The sequence below is a fragment of the Oncorhynchus nerka genome, unplaced genomic scaffold, assembly GCF_034236695.1.
Source record: "Oncorhynchus nerka isolate Pitt River unplaced genomic scaffold, Oner_Uvic_2.0 unplaced_scaffold_1087, whole genome shotgun sequence".
Lineage (NCBI taxonomy): Eukaryota > Metazoa > Chordata > Actinopteri > Salmoniformes > Salmonidae > Oncorhynchus > Oncorhynchus nerka.
In genome coordinates, this window is record NW_027040228.1 from 68,266 (window position 1) to 86,802 (window position 18,537).

An 18,537-nucleotide genomic window follows, 5' to 3' on the forward strand; every position below is an offset into this window, starting at 1 on the left:
TGGGGTTAACTGGTCTAGGAACAGTGGGTTAACTGGTCTAGGAACAGTGGGGTTAAACTGGTCTAGGAACAGTGTGGTTAACTGGTCTAGGAACAGTGGGTTAAACTGGTCTAGGAACAGTGGGGTTAACTGGTCTAGGAACAGTGGGTTAACTGGTCTAGGAACAGTGGGTTAAACTGGTCTAGGAACAGTGGGGTTAACTGGTCTAGGAACAGTGGGGTTAACTGGTCTATGAACAGTGGGTTAACTGGTCTAGGAACAGTGGAGTTAACTGGTCTAGGAACAGTGGGTTAACTGGTCTAGGAACAGTGGGGTTAACTGGTCTAGGAACAGTGGGTTAACTGGTCTAGGAACAGTGGGTTAACTGGTCTAGGAACAGTGGGTTAAACTGGTCTAGGAACAGTGGGGTTAACTGGTCTAGGAACAGTGGGTTAACTGGTCTAGGAACAGTGGGTTAACTGGTCTAGGAACAGTGGGGTTAACTGGTCTAGGAACAGTGGGGTTAACTGGTCTAGGAACAGTGGGTTAACTGGTCTAGGAACAGTGGGTTAACTGGTCTAGGAACAGTGGGTTAACTGGTCTAGGAACAGTGGGGTTAACTGGTCTAGGAACAGTGGGGTTAACTGGTCTAGGAACAGTGGGGTTAACTGGTCTAGGAACAGTGGGTTAACTGGCCTAGGAACAGTGGGGTTAACTGCCTTGTTTGGGGCAGAACGACAGATTTTGACCTTGTCAGCTCAGGGATTCGATCTAGCAGTCTTTCGGGTTACTGGTCCAACTCTCTAACCACTAGACTACCTGCTCTAACCACTAGGCTACCTGCTCTAACCACTAGGCTACCTGCTCTAACCACTAGGCTACCTGCTCTAACCACTAGGCTACCTGCTCTAACCACTAGGCTACCTGCTCTAACCACTAGGCTACCTGCTCTACTAACCACTAGGCTACCTGCTCTAACCACTAGGCTACCTGCCGATGAGCAGGGAGGCTGGGGACCAGGTAGCCTCACCAGTCAGGGCTCATCTGTGATGGATGTCATTTACTACTGAGCTGTGTGTTTGCAGACAAGACTGGGTCAAGAGCCTGTCAGGGCCAAATAGCTTTCTCCTGCTTGAGAGAGAGAGAGTAGGCTACAGTAGTGCTTTCAAGTGGGTGGACTCAGTCTCCATCACTGACTAGATAGATTTCTCCTCCTGTTCAGTATGTGATGTGTCTCCTCCATCTAAAACAGAGAATGCGATTCACTTCCTATTTAACTTTTGTGATTTCATTCATTCACTACAATGCGATGCAACGACTCTCTCCTCTCCATCTCTCCTCTCCATCTCTCCTCTCCATCTCTCCTCTCCATCTCTCCTCTCCATCTCTCTCCTCTCCATCTCTCCTCTCCATCTCTCTCTCCATCTCTCCTCTCCATCTCTCCTCTCCATCTTTATCTGAATTTATTATGGTCCCAAGACCCACAACTGTTCTGCCTGCGGCTGACCTGTTCACCGGATGTGCTACCTGTCCCAGATCTATTATTTGACCCTACTGGTCATTTATGAACATTTGAACATCTTGGCCATGTTCTGTTATAATCTCCACCCGGCACAGCCAGAAGAGAACTGGCCACCCCTCATAGCCTGGTTCCTCTCTAGGTTTCTTCCTAGGTTCTGGCCTTTCTAGGGAGTTTTTTCTAGCCAACGTGCTTCTACACCTGCGTTACTTGCTGTTTGGGGTTTTAGGCTGGGTTTCTGTACAGCACTTAGAGATATCAGCTGATGTACGAAGGGCTATATAAATACATTTGATTTGATTGTCCTGAGTGATGCCAACAAGTCTTCAACATAACACAGCTTAATACATAGACATGAATGTTTTAACAAGCTCTACCAGTTGAACAATCCCTCCAAGGTGGACTGCCCGTCTGTCTGTCTGTCTGTGTCTGCCGTGCTGTCTGTCTGCCGTGCTGTCTGTCTGTCTGTCTGTCTGTTGACCGTGCTGCTGCTCTCTGGTACATGAACCTAATCATATCCACTTAGACATGAATTCATCTTCCTTGAGATTTTACACTTCGTTGTAATGGGGATTCTGGATGCTTTTTAATGGGGATTCTGGATGCTTTTTAATGGGGATTCTGGATGCTTTTTAATGGGGATTCTGGATGCTTTTTAATGGGGATTCTGGATGCTTTTTAATGGGGATTCTGGATGCTTTTTAATGGGGATTCTGGATGCTTTTTAATGGATTCTGGACTTTTTCGACATTTTGATAACACATGTTTTATTTTAAACTAACTGAGATATACTGGGGAGTTACGCTGTTGACGATCTTGATCACCTATCTAGCGTAGAGGCCGTCTAGCGTGGAGGCCGTCTAGCGTGGAGGCCGTCTAGCGTAGAAAACCTGTCTCCCTGTTCCTCTCAGTCTACAAGGTTTGTGTCAGATGTTGTTGAATAGAGCTGACATCTTTCCTCTAAAAGTCAGGCTGTCATTGTAAATCACAGTTAGATGTGAATAAAGGTGAAACAACATCTGTCCTCTTTTCTGTCTGTTATGTCTCGTATAGTGGATCTGTTGGGTCTGTCCTCTCTTCTGTCTGTTATGTCTCGTATAGTGGATCTGTTGGGTCCGTCCTCTCTTCTGTCTGTTATGTCTCGTATAGTGGATCTGTTGGGTCCGTCCTCTTTTCTGTCTGTTATGTCTCGTATAGTGGATCTGTTGGGTCTGTCCTCTTTTCTGTCTGTTATGTCTCGTATAGTGGATCTGTTGGGTCTGTCCTCTTTTCTGTCTGTTATGTCTCGTATAGTGGATCTGTTGGGTCTGTCCTCTCTTCTGTCTGTTATGTCTCGTATAGTGGATCTGTTGGATCTGTTATGTCTCGTATAGTGGATCTGTTGGGTCTGTCCTCTCTTCTGTCTGTTATGTCTCGTATAGTGGATCTGTTGGATCTGTTATGTCTCGTATAGTGGATCTGTTGGGTCTGTCCTCTCTTCTGTCTGTTATGTCTCGTATAGTGGATCTGTTGTGTCTGTCCGCTTTTCTGTCTGTTATGTCTCGTATAGTGGATCTGTTGGGTCTGTCCTCTCTTCTGTTTGTTATGTCTCGTATAGTGGATCTGTTGGGTCTGTTATGTCTCGTATAGTGGATCTGTTGGGTCTGTCCTCTCTTCTGTTTGTTATGTCTCGTATAGTGGATCTGTTGGGTCTGTTATATCTCGTATAGTGGGTCTGTTGGGTCTGTTATGTCTCGTATAGTGGATCTGTTGGGTCTGTTATGTCTCGTATAGTGGGTCTGTTGTTGTAACATCTGTCTGCCCTCTCTTCTGTCTGTTATGTCTCGTATAGTGGATCTGTTGGGTCTGTCCTCTCTTCTGTCTGTTATGTCTCGTATAGTGGATCTGTTGGGTCTGTCCTCTCTTCTGTCTGTTATGTCTCGTATAGTGGATCTGTTGGGTCTGTCCTCTCTTCTGTCTGTTATGTCTCGCATAGTGGATCTGTTGGGTCTGTACATCTCTGTCTGTTATAGTGGATCTGTTGGGTCTGTCCTCTCTTCTGTCTGTTATGTCTCGTATAGTGGATCTGTTGGGTCTGTCCTCTCTTCTGTCTGTTATGTCTCGTATAGTGGATCTGTTGGGTCTGTCCTCTCTTCTGTCTGTTATGTCTCGTATAGTGGATCTGTTGGGTCTGTCCTCTCTTCTGTCTGTTATGTCTCGTATAGTGGATCTGTTGGGTCTGTCCTCTCTTCTGTCTGTTATGTCTCGTATAGTGGATCTGTTGGGTCTGTCCTCTCTTCTGTCTGTTATGTCTCGTATAGTGGATCTGTTGGGTCTGTCCTCTCTTCTGTCTGTTATGTCTCTTCTGTCTGTTATGTCTCGTATAGTGGATCTGTTGGGTCTGTCCTCTCTTCTGTCTGTTATGTCTCGTATAGTGGATCTGTTGGGTCTGTCCTCTCTTCTATCTGTTATGTCTCGTATAGTGGATCTGTTGGGTCTGTTATGTCTCGTATAGTGGATCTGTTGGGTCTGTCCTCTCTTCTGTCTGTTATGTCTCGCATAGTGGATCTGTTGGGTCTGTCCTCTCTTCTGTCTGTTATGTCTCGTATAGTGGATCTGTTGGGTCTGTCCTCTCTTCTGTCTGTTATGTCTCGTATAGTGGATCTGTTGGGTCTGTTATGTCTCGTATAGTGGGTCTGTTGTTGTAACATCTGTCTGCCCTCTCTTCTGTCTGTTATGTCTCTTATAGTGGATCTGTTGGGCCTGCTGAAGTGGCGCTCCAACACCAGCCTCCTACAGCAGAACCTCCGACAGCTGATGAAGGTCGAGGGAGGAGAGGTCGTCAAGGTGAGAGGTCAAAGTTCATAGGTAACGCAATATGACCCATTAGGATTTTTAATTTTTTTATTCTTTAACATTTGTATTCTTTAACCAGTTCGGCCCATTTGAGGTCAACTGACCAAGAAAGCAGCTTGGAACCCTGAGTTCTAGAGGAAGGGTTTGTAATTCTCCTGTATAGAGGTTCCATTTTAGTATCTCACCCTTGATCAATGTTGACAAGGCTCACTGTTATACCTTGACAGTCTTCCTCCCTGTAAATTCACGTTCACATTTTTGTAATAAACTATACTATCAGTCTAATGACGGCTGTCTCAGGAAACATGTCCCCTTTACGGTTGTGTGGTCTGGGGTTCCGCTCACCAAACAAGAATTCACAAAATGGGACAAACGTCAAATTGAGAATTTGAATCCAGAATTCTGCAACCAAAAGAAAATATCCTCCGTATTGTTAGGTTCTAAATAAACAAGAGGAAGAACTACCGGACAAATATGAAACGCTCAGACCAAGTTTATCCACCCAACGGGATGCTGAACAGACAGACCTGTTCTCAACAGCACCAGTATATAGACCCCACTGAAGGTGAAGTGTCCTCCTTCTCTCTGAACATTACGTCTTTGTTGCTAGGCAGGAAGTTAATTGATCTGGGTAATAAACTGTTCCTTCTCCCTTAATGTGACCTGACCTCGACCCCCATTCCTCACTACTCCACCCTTATCAGTGACCTGACCTCGAACCCCATTCCTCACTACTCCACCCTTATCAGTGACCTGACCTCGACCCCCATTCCTCACTACTCCACCCATATCAGTGACCTGACCTCGACCCCCATTCCTCACTACTCCACCCATATCAGTGACCTGACCTCGACCCCCATTCCTCACTACTCCACCCATATCAGTGACCTGACCTCGACCCCCATTCCTCACTACTCCACCCATATCAGTGACCTGACCTCGACCCCCATTCCTCACTACTCCACCCTTATCAGTGACCTGACCTCGACCCCCATTCCTCAAAACTCCACCCTTATTAGTGACCTGACCTCGACCCCCATTCCTCACTACTCCATATCTCTCCACCCTTATCAGTGACCTGACCTGACCTCGACCCCCATTCCTCAAAATCCACCCTTATTAGTGACCTGACCTCGACCCCCATTCCTCACTACTCCATATCTCTCCACCCTTATCAATGACCTGACCTGACCTTGACCCCCATTCCTCACTACTCCACCCTTATCAGTGACCTGACCTCGACCCCCATTCCTCAAAACTCCACATCTCTCCACCCTTATCAGTGACCTGACCTCGACCCCCATTCCTCACTACTCCACATCTCTCCACCCTTATCAGTGACCTGACCTGACCTGACCTCAGCCCCCATTCCTCACTACTCCACAGCTCTCCACCCTTATCGGTAACCTGACCTCGACCCCCATTCCTCACTACTCCACATCTCTCCACCTTTATCAGTGACCTGACCTGACCTCAGCCCCCATTCCTCACTACTCCACCCTTATCAGTTACCTGACCTCGACCCCCATTCCTCACTACTCCACAGCTCTCCACCCTTATCAGTGACCTGACCTCGACCCCCATTCCTCACTACTCCACATCTCTCCACCCTTATCAGTGACCTGACCTCGACCCCCATTCCTCACTACTCCACATCTCTCCATCCTTATCAGTGACCTGACCTGACCTCAGCCCCCATTCCTCACTACTCCACAGCTCTCCACCCTTATCGGTAACCTGACCTCGGCCCCCATTCCTCACTACTCCACATCTCTCCACCCTTATCGGTGACCTGACCTGACCTCGACCCCCATTCCTCACTACTCCACATCTCTCCACCCTTATCAGTGACCTGACCTCGACCCCGGCCCCCATTCCTCACTACTCCACATCTCTCCACCCTTATCAGTAACCTGACCTGACCTCGGCCCCCATTCCTCACTACTCCACATCTCTCCACCCTTATCAGTGACCTGACCTGACCTCGACCCCCCATTCCTCACTACTCCACACCTCCCCACCCTTATCAGTGACCTGACCTCGGCCCCCATTCCTCACTACTCCACATCTCTCCACCCTTATCAGTGACCTGACCTCGACCCCCATTCCTCACTACTCCACATCTCTCCACCCTTATCAGTAACCTGACCTGACCTCGACCCCCATTCCTCACTACTCCACATCTCTCCATCCTTATCAGTGACCTGACCTGACCTCAGCCCCCATTCCTCACTACTCCACAGCTCTCCACCCTTATCGGTAACCTGACCTCGGCCCCCATTCCTCACTACTCCACATCTCTCCACCCTTATCGTGTGACCTGACCTCGGCCCCCATTCCTCACTACTCCACATCTCTCCACCCTTATCAGTGACCTGACCTCGACCTCCATTCCTCACTACTCCACATCTCTCCACCCTTATCTGTGACCTGACCTCGACCCCCATTCCTCACTACGCCACATCTCTCCACCCTTATCAGTGACCTGACCTCGGCCCCCATTCCTCACTACTCCACATCTCTCCACCCTTATCAGTGACCTGACCTGACCTCGGCCCCCATTCCTCACTACTCCACACCTCCCCACCCTTATCAGTGACCTGACCTCGGCCCCCATTCCTCACTACTCCACATCTCTCCACCCTTATCAGTGACCTGACCTCGATTCCCCCATTCCTCACTACTCCACATCTCTCCACCCTTATCAGTAACCTGACCTCGACCCCCATTCCTCACTACTCCACATCTCTCCACCCTTATCAGTGACCTGACCTGACCTCGGCCCCCATTCCTCACTACTCCACAGCTCTCCACCCTTATCGGTAACCTGACCTCGGCCCCCATTCCTCACTACTCCACATCTCTCCACCCTTATCGGTGACCTGACCTCGGCCCCCATTCCTCACTACTCCACATCTCTCCACCCTTATCGGTGACCTGACCTCGACCTCCATTCCTCACTACTCCACATCTCTCCACCCTTATCTGTGACCTGACCTCGACCCCCATTCCTCACTACGCCACATCTCTCCACCCTTATCAGTGACCTGACCTCGGCCCCCATTCCTCACTACTCCACATCTCTCCACCCTTATCAGTGACCTGACCTGACCTCGGCCCCCATTCCTCACTACTCCACACCTCCCCACCCTTATCAGTGACCTGACCTCGGCCCCCATTCCTCACTACTCCACATCTCTCCACCCTTATCAGTGACCTGACCTCGACCCCCATTCCTCACTACTCCACATCTCTCCACCCTTATCAGTAACCTGACGTCGACCCCCATTCCTCACTACTCCACATCTCTCCATCCTTATCAGTGACCTGACCTGACCTCAGCCCCCATTCCTCACTACTCCACAGCTCTCCACCCTTATCGGTAACCTGACCTCGGCCCCCATTCCTCACTACTCCACATCTCTCCACCCTTATCGGTGACCTGACCTCGGCCCCCATTCCTCACTACTCCACATCTCTCCACCCTTATCGGTGACCTGACCTCGACCTCCATTCCTCACTACTCCACATCTCTCCACCCTTATCTGTGACCTGACCTCGACCCCCATTCCTCACTACTCCACATCTCTCCACCCTTATCAGTGTGACCTGACCTCGGCCCCCATTCCTCACTACTCCACATCTCTCCACCCTTATCAGTGACCTGACCTGACCTCGGCCCCCATTCCTCACTACTCCACACCTCCCCACCCTTATCAGTGACCTGACCTCGGCCCCCATTCCTCACTACTCCACATCTCTCCACCCTTATCAGTGACCTGACCTCGACCCCCATTCCTCACTACTCCACATCTCTCCACCCTTATCAGTAACCTGACGTCGACCCCCATTCCTCACTACTCCACATCTCTCCACCTTTATCAGTGACCTGACCTGACCTCAGCCCCCATTCCTCACTACTCCACAGATCTCCACCCTTATCGTTAACCTGACCTCGACCCCCATTCCTCACTACTCCACATCTCTCCACCCTTATCGGTGACCTGACCTCGGCCCCCATTCCTCACTTCTCCACATCTCTCCACCCTTATCAGTGACCTGACCTGACCTCGGCCCCCATTCCTCACTACTCCACATCTCTCCACCCTTATCAGTGACCTGACCTCGGCCCCCATTCCTCACTACTCCACATCTCTCGACCCTTATCAGTGACCTGACCTCGACCCCCATTCCTCACTACTCCACAACTCTCCACCCTTATCAGTGACCTGACCTCGGCCCCCATTCCTCACTACTCCACAACTCTCCACCCTTATCAGTGACCTGACCTCGGCCCCCATTCCTCACTACTCCACAACTCTCCACCCTTATCAGTGACCTGACATCGACCCCCATTCCTCACTACTCCACAACTCTCCACCCTTATCAGTGACCTGACATCGACCCCCATTCCTCACTACTCCACAACTCTCCACCCTTATCAGTGACCTGACATCGACCCCCATTCCTCACTACTCCACAACTCTCCACCCTTATCAGTGACCTGACCTCGGCCCCCATTCCTCACTACTCCACAACTCTCCACCCTTACCTCGGTGTTTTTTTCTGAGGTCTTGACTGATTTCTTTCTTTTGATTTTCCCATCATGTCAAGCAAAGAGGCACTGAGTTTGAAGGTAGGCCTTGAAATACATCCACAGGTACACCTCCAATTGACTCAAATGATGTCAATTAGCCTATCAGAAACTTCTAAAGCCATGACATCATTTTCTGGAATTTTCCAAGCTGTTTAAAGGCACAGTCAACTTAGTGTATGTAAACTTCTGACCCACTGGAATTGTGATACAGTGAATTATAAGTTTAATAATCTGTCTGTTAACAATTGTTGGAAAAATTACTTGTGTCATGCACAAAGTAGATGTTCTAACCGACTTGCCAGAACTATAGTTTGTTAACAAGAAATGTGTAGAGTGGTTGAAAAACGAGTTTTAATGACTCCAACCTAAGTGTGTGTACATTTCCGACTTCAACTGTACACCTTAGCCAAATACATTTCAACGCAGTTTTTTGATACAGACAGGCAGGATGCTCTCAACTGTCCATTTGTAGGAGTTAGTGAGGCCCAATTTCTTCACCCTCCTGAGGTTGAAGAGGCTCTGTTGCACCTTCTTCACAACGCTGTCTGTGTGAAGGGACCGTTTCAGGTCGTCGGTGACGTGCACGCAGAGGAACTTGAAGCTTTTGGCCCTCTCCGTTGCTGCCCCGTCGATGTGGATGGGGACGTGCTCTTTCTGCTGTCCTCTGTAGTCTACGATCAGCTCCTTGGTTTTGTTGACGTTGAGGGAGTGGTTATTTTCCTGGCACCACTCTGCCAGGGCTCTCACCTCCTCCCAGTAGGATGTCTTGTCAGTGTCGGTAATCAGGCTTAACACTGTTGTCGTCAGCAAACTTGATGATTGATTTTACGCCTTTAATGGGTGAACACAGAGTACAGGAAGGGGCTGAGCACCCACCCCTGTGGGGCTCACCTTGTTCAGGATCAGCGTGGCAGAGGTGTTGTTGCCTACCTTCACCTCTTGGGGTCGGCCCGTTTTCCAGGAAGTCCAGCATTTTGGTTTTCCCAGTTCCACAGGACTTCTGAGTTCAGATCCAGGGCCCGAGCGGTGGCTAATGATGAGATTTTGCAATTAAAGTGGGTCCTGGGTGTCACGGGGTGTCTGCGATGTGTTTTCCTGGAAGCAGGCACGGTGTCTGTGTGATGTGGTGATGGAGGTGATATGGTCCTTAACTAGCCTCTCAAAGCACTTCATGATAATGGAAATGAGTTCTTGGATTTTTCCTGTAAAAAACACTCCAGCCAGCTAGTCTGCTCTGGGGACTCGTGTGCTGTGCGTGGGGCCCGTGACGGTGGCTAGATGTGGTTTTCCTGGAAGTGAGGCATCGGTGTCTGTGATGTGGTTTGATTTGCCTTTTCATAATCAGTGATTGTCTGGAGTCCCTGTCACATACGTCTCGTGTCTGAGCCGTTGAATTGAGAGGCCACTTTGTCCCTGTACTGTCGTTTAACCTCTGTGATTGCCTTACGGAGCCTAATGGAGGTCATAGCTGGTCTGTTTGTACACGTCCATGTCACCTTGCCATGGTTAAATTTGCACTTTCAGTTTTGCACAAATGCTGGCGTCTCGTAATGGTTTGGATCTTTTGTAATCGTCACAGTGGTAACAACATCCTCCATGCAGGTAGCCTAGTGGTTAGAGCGTGATCAAGAATAGATTCTGATTGGTCAGACCAACGTTGAACAGTCCTCACCATGGGTTCTACCTGCTCAAGTTTCTGCGTATAGGTGGGGAGGAGCAGAATAGAGGTGTGATCTGATTTGCAGAAGGGAGGGCGGGTGGCAATGATCCAGAGGTTGTGATGTGCGTGTAGCACAGAGGATGTGTTTAGAATTTTGTTGACATTTTCCTAAGATTTCCTTTTATTAAAGGCCCCAGCTACAATACATGTGATGTCAGCAGTTTCCAGTTTGCACATAGGCAGTAATGATAACCGAAGATAATTTATCTTGAGAGGTAATTACATTTACATTTACATTTAAGTCATTTAGCAGACGCTCTTATCCAGAGCGACTTACAAATTGGTGCATTCACCTTATGACATCCAGTGGAACAGCCACTTTACAATAGTGCATCTAAATCTTTTAAGGGGGGTGAGAAGGATTACTTTATCCTATCCTAGGTATTCCTTAAAGAGGTGGGGTTTCAGGTGTCTCCGGAAGGTGGTGATTGACTCCGCTGTCCTGGCGTCGTGAGGGAGTTTGTTCCACCATTGGGGGGCCAGAGCAGCGAACAGTTTTGACTGGGCTGAGCGGGAACTGTACTTCCTCAGTGGTAGGGAGGCGAGCAGGCCAGAGGTGGATGAACGCAGTGCCCTTGTTTGGGTGTAGGGCCTGATCAGAGCCTGGAGGTACTCAGGTGCCGTTCCCCTCACAGCTCCGTAGGCAAGCACCATGGTCTTGTAGCGGATGCGAGCTTCAACTGGAAGCCAGTGGAGAGAGCGGAGGAGCGGGGTGACGTGAGAGAACTTGGGAAGGTTGAACACCAGACGGGCTGCGGAGTTCTGGATGAGTTGTAGGGGTTTAATGGCACAGGCAGGGAGCCCAGCCAACAGCGAGTTGCAGTAATCCAGACGGGAGATGACAAGTGCCTGGATTAGGACCTGCGCCGCTTCCTGTTGTGAGGCAGGGTTCTTCGTACTCTGCGGATGTTGTAGAGCATGAACCTACAGGAACGGGGAAAGGAGAAGATTAATCAGCTTGAGGTGTGTGTCCACACTGATATGTCTCTGCATACCTGGCAATGACCATGATAGGAGAGACCAGGTTATGACAGAGCCAAGTGACTTGGTGTATAGCGAGAATAGGAGAGGGCCTAGAACAGAGCCCTGGGGGACACCAGTGGTGAGAGCACGTGGTGAGGAGACAGATTCTCGCCATGCCACCTGGTAGGAGCGACCTGTCAGGTAGGACGCAATCCAAGCGTGGGCCGCGCCGGAGATGCCCAACTCGGAGAGGGTGGAGAGGAGGATCTGATGGTTCACAGTATCGAAGGCAGCCGATATGTCTAGAAGGATGAGAGCAGAGGAGAGAGAGTTAGCTTTAGCAGTGCGGAGCGCCTCCGTGATACAGAGAAGAGCAGTCTCAGTTGAATGACTAGTCTTGAAACCTGACTGATTTGGATCAAGAAGGTCATTCTGAGAGAGATAGCGGGAGAGCTGGCCAAGGACGGCACGTTCAAGAGTTTTGGAGAGAAAAGAAAGAAGGGATACTGGTCTGTAGTTGTTGACATCGGAGGGATCGAGTGTAGGTTTTTTCAGAAGGGGTGCAACTCTCGCTCTCTTGAAGACGGAAGGGACGTAGCCAGCGGTCAGGGATGAGTTGATGAGCGAGGTGAGGTAAGGGAGAAGGTCTCCGGAAAATGGTCTGGAGAAGAGAGGAGGGGATAGGGTCAAGCGGGCAGGTTGTTGGGTGGCCGGCCGTCACAAGACGCAAGATTTCATCTGGAGAGAGGGGAGAAAGAGGTCAGAGCAGGGTAGGGTAGGGCAGTGTGAGCAGAACCAGCGGTGTCGTTTGACTTAGCAAACGAGGATCGGATGTCGTCGACCTTCTTTTCAAAATGGTTGACGAAGTCATCTGCAGAGAGGGAGGAGGGGGGGGGGAGGAGGATTCAGGAGGGAGGAGAAGGTGGCAAAGAGCTTCCTAGGGTTAGAGGCAGATGCTTGGAATTTAGAGTGGTAGAAAGTGGCTTTAGCAGCAGAGACAGAAGAGGAAAATGTAGAGAGGAGGGAGTGAAAGGATGCCAGGTCCGCAGGGAGGCGAGTTTTCCTCCATTTCCGCTCGGCTGCCCGGAGCCCTGTTCTGTGAGCTCGCAATGAGTCGTCGAGCCACGGAGCGGGAGGGAGGACCGAGCCGGCCTGGAGGATAGGGGACATAGAGAGTCAAAGGATGCAGAAAGGGAGGAGAGGAGGGTTGAGGAGGCAGAATCAGGAGATAGGTTGGAGAAGGTTTGAGCAGAGGGAAGAGATGATAGGATGGAAGAGGAGAGAGTAGCGGGGGAGAGAGAGCGAAGGTTGGGACGGCGCGATACCATCCAGTAGGGGCAGTGTGGGAAGTGTTGGATGAGAGCGAGAGGGAAAAGGATACAAGGTAGTGGTCGGAGACTTGGAGGAGTTGCAATGAGGTTAGTGGAAGAACAGCATCTAGTAAAGATGAGGTCGAGCGTATTGCCTGCCTTGTGAGTAGGGGGAAGGTGAGAGGGTGAGGTCAAAAGAGGAGAGGAGTGGAAAGAAGGAGGCAGAGAGGAATGAGTCAAAGGTAGACATGGGGAGGTTAAAGTCGCCCAGAAATGTGAGAGATGAGCCGTCCTCAGGAAAGGAGCTTATCAAGGCATCAAGCACATTGATGAAGTCTCCGAGGGAACCTGGAGGGCGATAAATGATAAGGATGTTAAGCTTGAAAGGGCTGGTAACTGTGACAGCATGGAATTCAAAGGAGGCGATAGACAGATGGGTAAGGGGAGAAAGAGAAGGCTTGGGAGAGATGAGGATCCCGGTGCCACCACCCGCTGCAGAAGCTCTCGGGGTGTGACATGGGCGGACGAAGAGAGAGCAGTAGGAGTGCAGTGTTATCTGTGGTGATCCATGTTTCCGTCAGTGCCAAGAAGTCGAGGGACTGGAGGAGGAGGCTGAGATGAACTCTGCCTTGTTGTCCGCAGATCGGCAGTTCCAGAGGCTACCGGAGACCTGGAACTCCACGTGGGTCGTGCGCGCTGGGACCACCAGATTAGGGTGTTAGCGTTTGTATGGTCTGTGCAGAGAGGAGAGAAAGGGATAGACAGACACATAGTTGACAGGCTACACAAGAGGCTACGCTAATGCAAAGGAGATTGGAATGACAAGTGGACTACACGTCTCGAATGTTCAGAAAGTTAAACGTAGCAAGAATCTTATTGACTAAAATGATTAAAATGATACAGTACTGCTGAAGTAGGCTAGCTGGCAGTGGCTGCGTTGTTGACTTTGTAGGCTAGCTGGCAGTGGCTGCGTTGTTGACACTACACTAATCATGGTCGGCATTTGATGGTGAGGTGTTCCAGATGGGGAGAACAAAAAGGACTTCCTGTACGTTACCAAAATCACAACATGAGTTGTTAATCATAAATCAAATCCCTCCGCCGTTCTCCTCTCGATGGACGGAGAACCCCGCTGGCTGAATGGAGGGGGACAACTCCAGAAGAGAGCCATGATTCCGTTAAACAGAGTATGTTACAGTCCCCGATGTCTCTCTGGAAGGTGATCCTCGCCCTGAGCTCGTATACTTTATTGTCCAGGGTCCGAGTAATATAGCGAGTCATATCCTCGGAAGCAGTGGATAATATGCACGCCACCCGAGTCTGACTAGGGGATGGCAATGAATGAATAGACAGACAAAGAGAATGAATGAATAGACAGACAATGAGAATGAATGAATGGACAGACAATGAGAATGAATGTTTATGCATGATTTTTTTTTCAATGACTTGTGCTTCTCAAATGGCAACCTATTGCCCATATAGTGTACTGCTTTTGGCAGAGCCCCATAAGGGAATAGGGTGCTGTTTTAGACGTGGACTTATATCCTCTCTCTGTTGTAACACGTTGTGTTTCTTGTCCTTGTAGTTTCTGCAGGACACCCTTGATGCCCTGTTTAACATTATGATGGAGAACTCAGACAGTGACACGTTTGACACCCTGGTGTTTGATTCCTTGGTAAGTACAGGTTGTTTTTTAAAACACACACACACACACACATTAAATATTTGATTTTGTTCTGTTTCGTGTGTTAGGATATTATACTGTTGTACCAGACTGTGGCGGTGTGGCCGTATCATACAGCTATGACTCATACACATTACTAATGTATGCGTGTGTTGTCAAAGAGAAAGTTGACATAGATTCACAGTATCCCGTGTGGACAAACAGAATACAGAAAAGTTGTCCCAGATTGTCTCTCTGCCTCTGGTCTGCCTCAGGCATTGTGTGGTTTTGAAAGTCTGCTAAATACACACCTTACCACCATTAAGGAATGTTAGCTATGTGCCAGAGACAAGACAGGTCCTGGGTTAGAGACAACCAGAGGACAGGGAGGCCTACCTGTTGGGAGGCCTACCTGTTGGGAGGCCTGCCTGTTGGGAGGCCTACCTGTTGGGAGGCCTGCCTGTTGGGAGGCCTACCTGTTGGGAGGCCTGCCTGTTGGGAGGCCTGCCTGTTGGGAGGCCTACCTGTTGGGAGGCCTGGCCTGCCTGTTGGGAGGCCTACCTGTTGGGAGGCCTACCTGTTGGGAGGGCCTGGCCTACCTGTTGGGAGGCCTGGCCTACCTGTTGGGAGCCTGCCTGGCCTGCCTGTTGGGAGGCCTGCCCTACCTGTTGGGAGGCCTGGCCTACCTGTTGGGAGGCCTGGCCTACCTGTTGGGAGGCCTGGCCTACCTGTTGGGAGGCCTGGCCTACCTGTTGGGAGGCCTGGCCTACCTGTTGGGAGGCCTGGCCTACCTGTTGGGAGGCCTACCCTACCTGTTGGGAGGCCTGGCCTACCTGTTGGGAGGCCTACCCTACCTGTTGGGAGGCCTACCCTACCTGTTGGGAGGCCTACCCTACCTGTTGGGAGGCCTACCTAATAGATAACGTTCCACTGAATGAAGTATTTGAGCCATCAGACCGTAGTCTATACCACAGATAAGTGACATCACAGGGTGGATCGTATTACACACACACACCCACACACTCACCCACACACACACACACACACACACCGTGACACACACACACCCACACACACACACACACACACCGTGCATGAGATCCTACAGCCCATGTATTTTCCTGCCAGACACAGTCTTAATTAAAACACATCTCTCTAAAGCTGAAAGAAGTAGTCGACTAAATATCTCTACATTAATAGAGCTGGTTCTCGTACTATATAATATTAAATCATCATCCCAATGTCTTTTTGTAACTATTTCATTGATTTGAACTTCTGACGCACCTTTATTGTACAAAGCCTGTATCAGCAACTGTTATGTGATGTGGTTTTGTAATGGTCTACTTTGACTAGGTAATTACCAGCCGGCTCCTCTTATCCAGAGAGAAACTACAGAGAGGAAGAACGACTACTGCGTCTTACATTATCTGGGGAGAAAATAATAGAATACAGAGAAAATTGGCTTTTCATTATTTCCAATCTCATTTCCAATCTCTCTCTCCTTTTTTTGTCCATTTTCAATGAAGAAAGAAAAGGTCTAGTTTTGCATCCCGACTCTTGTGACCGTACGGTTTGTGTTTTTAATGACTGTGTTTCTGTTTTGATTCTGGCAGGTATTCATAATTGGACTCATTGCAGACAGAAAGTTTCAGCACTTTAACCCCGTCCTTGAGACCTACATAAGGAAGCATTTCAGTGCTACTCTGGCGTACACGTGAGTACAGCTTATTACTGCTGGAGAAATGTACTGAGTGGACAAAACATTAGGAACACCTGCTTTTTCCGTGATATAGACTGACCAGGTGAATCCAGGTGAAATATATGATCCCTTATTGATGTCACCTGTTAAATCCACTTCAATCAGTGTAGATGAAGGAGGAGACATGTAGATGGGGGGGGAGGAGACATGTAGATGGTGGGGGGGGGACATGTAGATAGGGGGGAGGAGACATGTAGATAGGGGGAGGAGACATGTAGATAGGGGGAGGAGACATGCATATAGGGGGAGGAGACATGTAGATATGGGGGAGGAGACATGTAGATATGGGGGAGGAGACATGTAGATAGGGGGGGGGAGGAGACATGTAGATAGGGGGAGGAGACATGTAGATAGGGGGAGGAGACATGTAGATAGGGGGAGGAGACATGTAGATAGGGGGAGGAGACATGTAGATAGGGGGAGGAGACATGTAGATAGGGGGAGGAGACATGCAGATAGGGGGAGGAGACATGCAGATATAGGGGGAGGAGACATGCAGATAGGGGGAGGAGACATGCAGATGCAGATAGGGGGGGGGGAGAGGAGACATGTAGGGGGGGAGACATGTAGATGGGGGGAGGATACATGTAGATGGGGGGGAGGAGACATGTAGATGAGGGGGGAGGAGACATGTAGATGAAGGGGAGGAGGCATGTAGATGAAGGGGAGGAGGCATGTAGGTGAAGGGGAGGAGGCATGTAGGTGAAGGGGAGGAGGCATGTAGGTGAAGGGGAGGAGACAAATGTGGTTGAAGGGGAGGAGACATGTAGGTGAAGGGGAGGAGACATGTAGGTGAAGGGGAGGAGACATGTAGGTGAAGGGGAGGAGACATGTAGGTGAAGGGGAGGAGACATGTAGGTGAAGGGGAGGAGACATGTAGGTGAAGGGGAGGAGACTGGTTAAAGAAGGATTTCTAAGCCTTGAGATAATTGAGACATGGATTGTGTATGTGTACCATTCAGAGGGTGACTGGGGAAGACATGATAATTAGGTGCCTTTGGACGGGGTCTGGTAGTAGGTGCCTTTGGACGGGGTCTGGTAGTAGGTGGCTTTGGACGGGGTCTGGTAGTAGGTGGCAAGGCGGATCTTCCACACTCAACAGTTTCCTGTGATTATCAAGAACGGTCCACCACCCAACTGTGGGAAGCGTTGGAGTCGACGTGGGCCAGCATCCCTGTAGAACGCTTTTAAACACATTGCAATTGTGGCTGTTCTGAGGGCAAAATGTGTGTTGTGCTGCTGCTAGTGTATATATAAGGAAAGTGTTCCTAATGTTTTGTCCACTCTATAATGAGCCGGGGGGGGGGTTGGTCCTTTTTCCTGGGAACTTGGTGTGGATGATGTTTTCATCATGCTGCTTCTTCTTCTCCTTTTTAAATGATATCTTTTTTTTAACCCTTTTTCTCCCCAATTTCATGGTATCCAATTAGTAGCTACTATCTTGTCATATGGCTACAACTCCCGTACAGGCTCGGGAGAAACGAAGGTTGAAAGTCATGCGTCCTCCGATACACAACCCAGCCTAGCCGCACTGCTTCTTAACACAGCACCATCCAACCCGGAAGCCAGCCGCACCAATGTGTCGGAGGAAACACCTGGCAACCTTGGTTAGCGCGCACTGCGCCCGGCCCGCCGCAGGAGTCGCTGGTGCGCGATGAGACAAGGATTTCCCTACCGGCCAAACCCTCCCTAACCCGGGCGACGCTAGGCCAATTGTGCGTCGCCCCACAGGCCGGTTACGACAGAGCCTGGGCGCGAACCCAGAGTCTCTGGTGGCACAGCTGGCGATGCAGTACAGCGCCCTTAACCACTGCGCCACCCGGGAGGCCCCCGCTTCTTCTTCTCCCTGTTGGAGCATAACCGTGTACCAAGGCCATGTGCATAACGCGGGACTCCATCGGCATGCCAACAGCTGTTAATAAATGCTGTACGCGTTCAATGTGAACGAATACAACTGAACACAACGTAGGAGCGTCTCGGTGAGGTGGGTTCGTAACGGGTTTCCAGAACATCCCAGAATGGATGATCAACTGCTTGAATTTGGATTTCACCAGGAAGCAAACCACCGTCCTAAACTACTATGTAGGAGGGGAGGGGAGAGAAGGGGAGGCCTCTCATCTTTTTAAGTGGGAGAACTTGCACAATTGGTGGCTGACTAAATACTTTTTTGCCCCACTGTATATATGTATGTA

The 18,537-nt window shown here is 49.8% G+C and overlaps 1 protein-coding gene across 1 annotated transcript in view; it reads left to right on the forward strand.

The window, feature by feature from the left end:
- Positions 1 to 18,537, forward strand: part of LOC135570124 (dedicator of cytokinesis protein 1-like) — a 157,868-nt gene that overhangs the window by 62,255 nt on the left and 77,076 nt on the right. Inside the window, 3 exon segments of the mRNA XM_065016192.1 lie at positions 4,227 to 4,324; positions 14,509 to 14,598; positions 16,200 to 16,300. Coding sequence (XP_064872264.1) covers positions 4,227 to 4,324; positions 14,509 to 14,598; positions 16,200 to 16,300 — 289 coding nt within the window.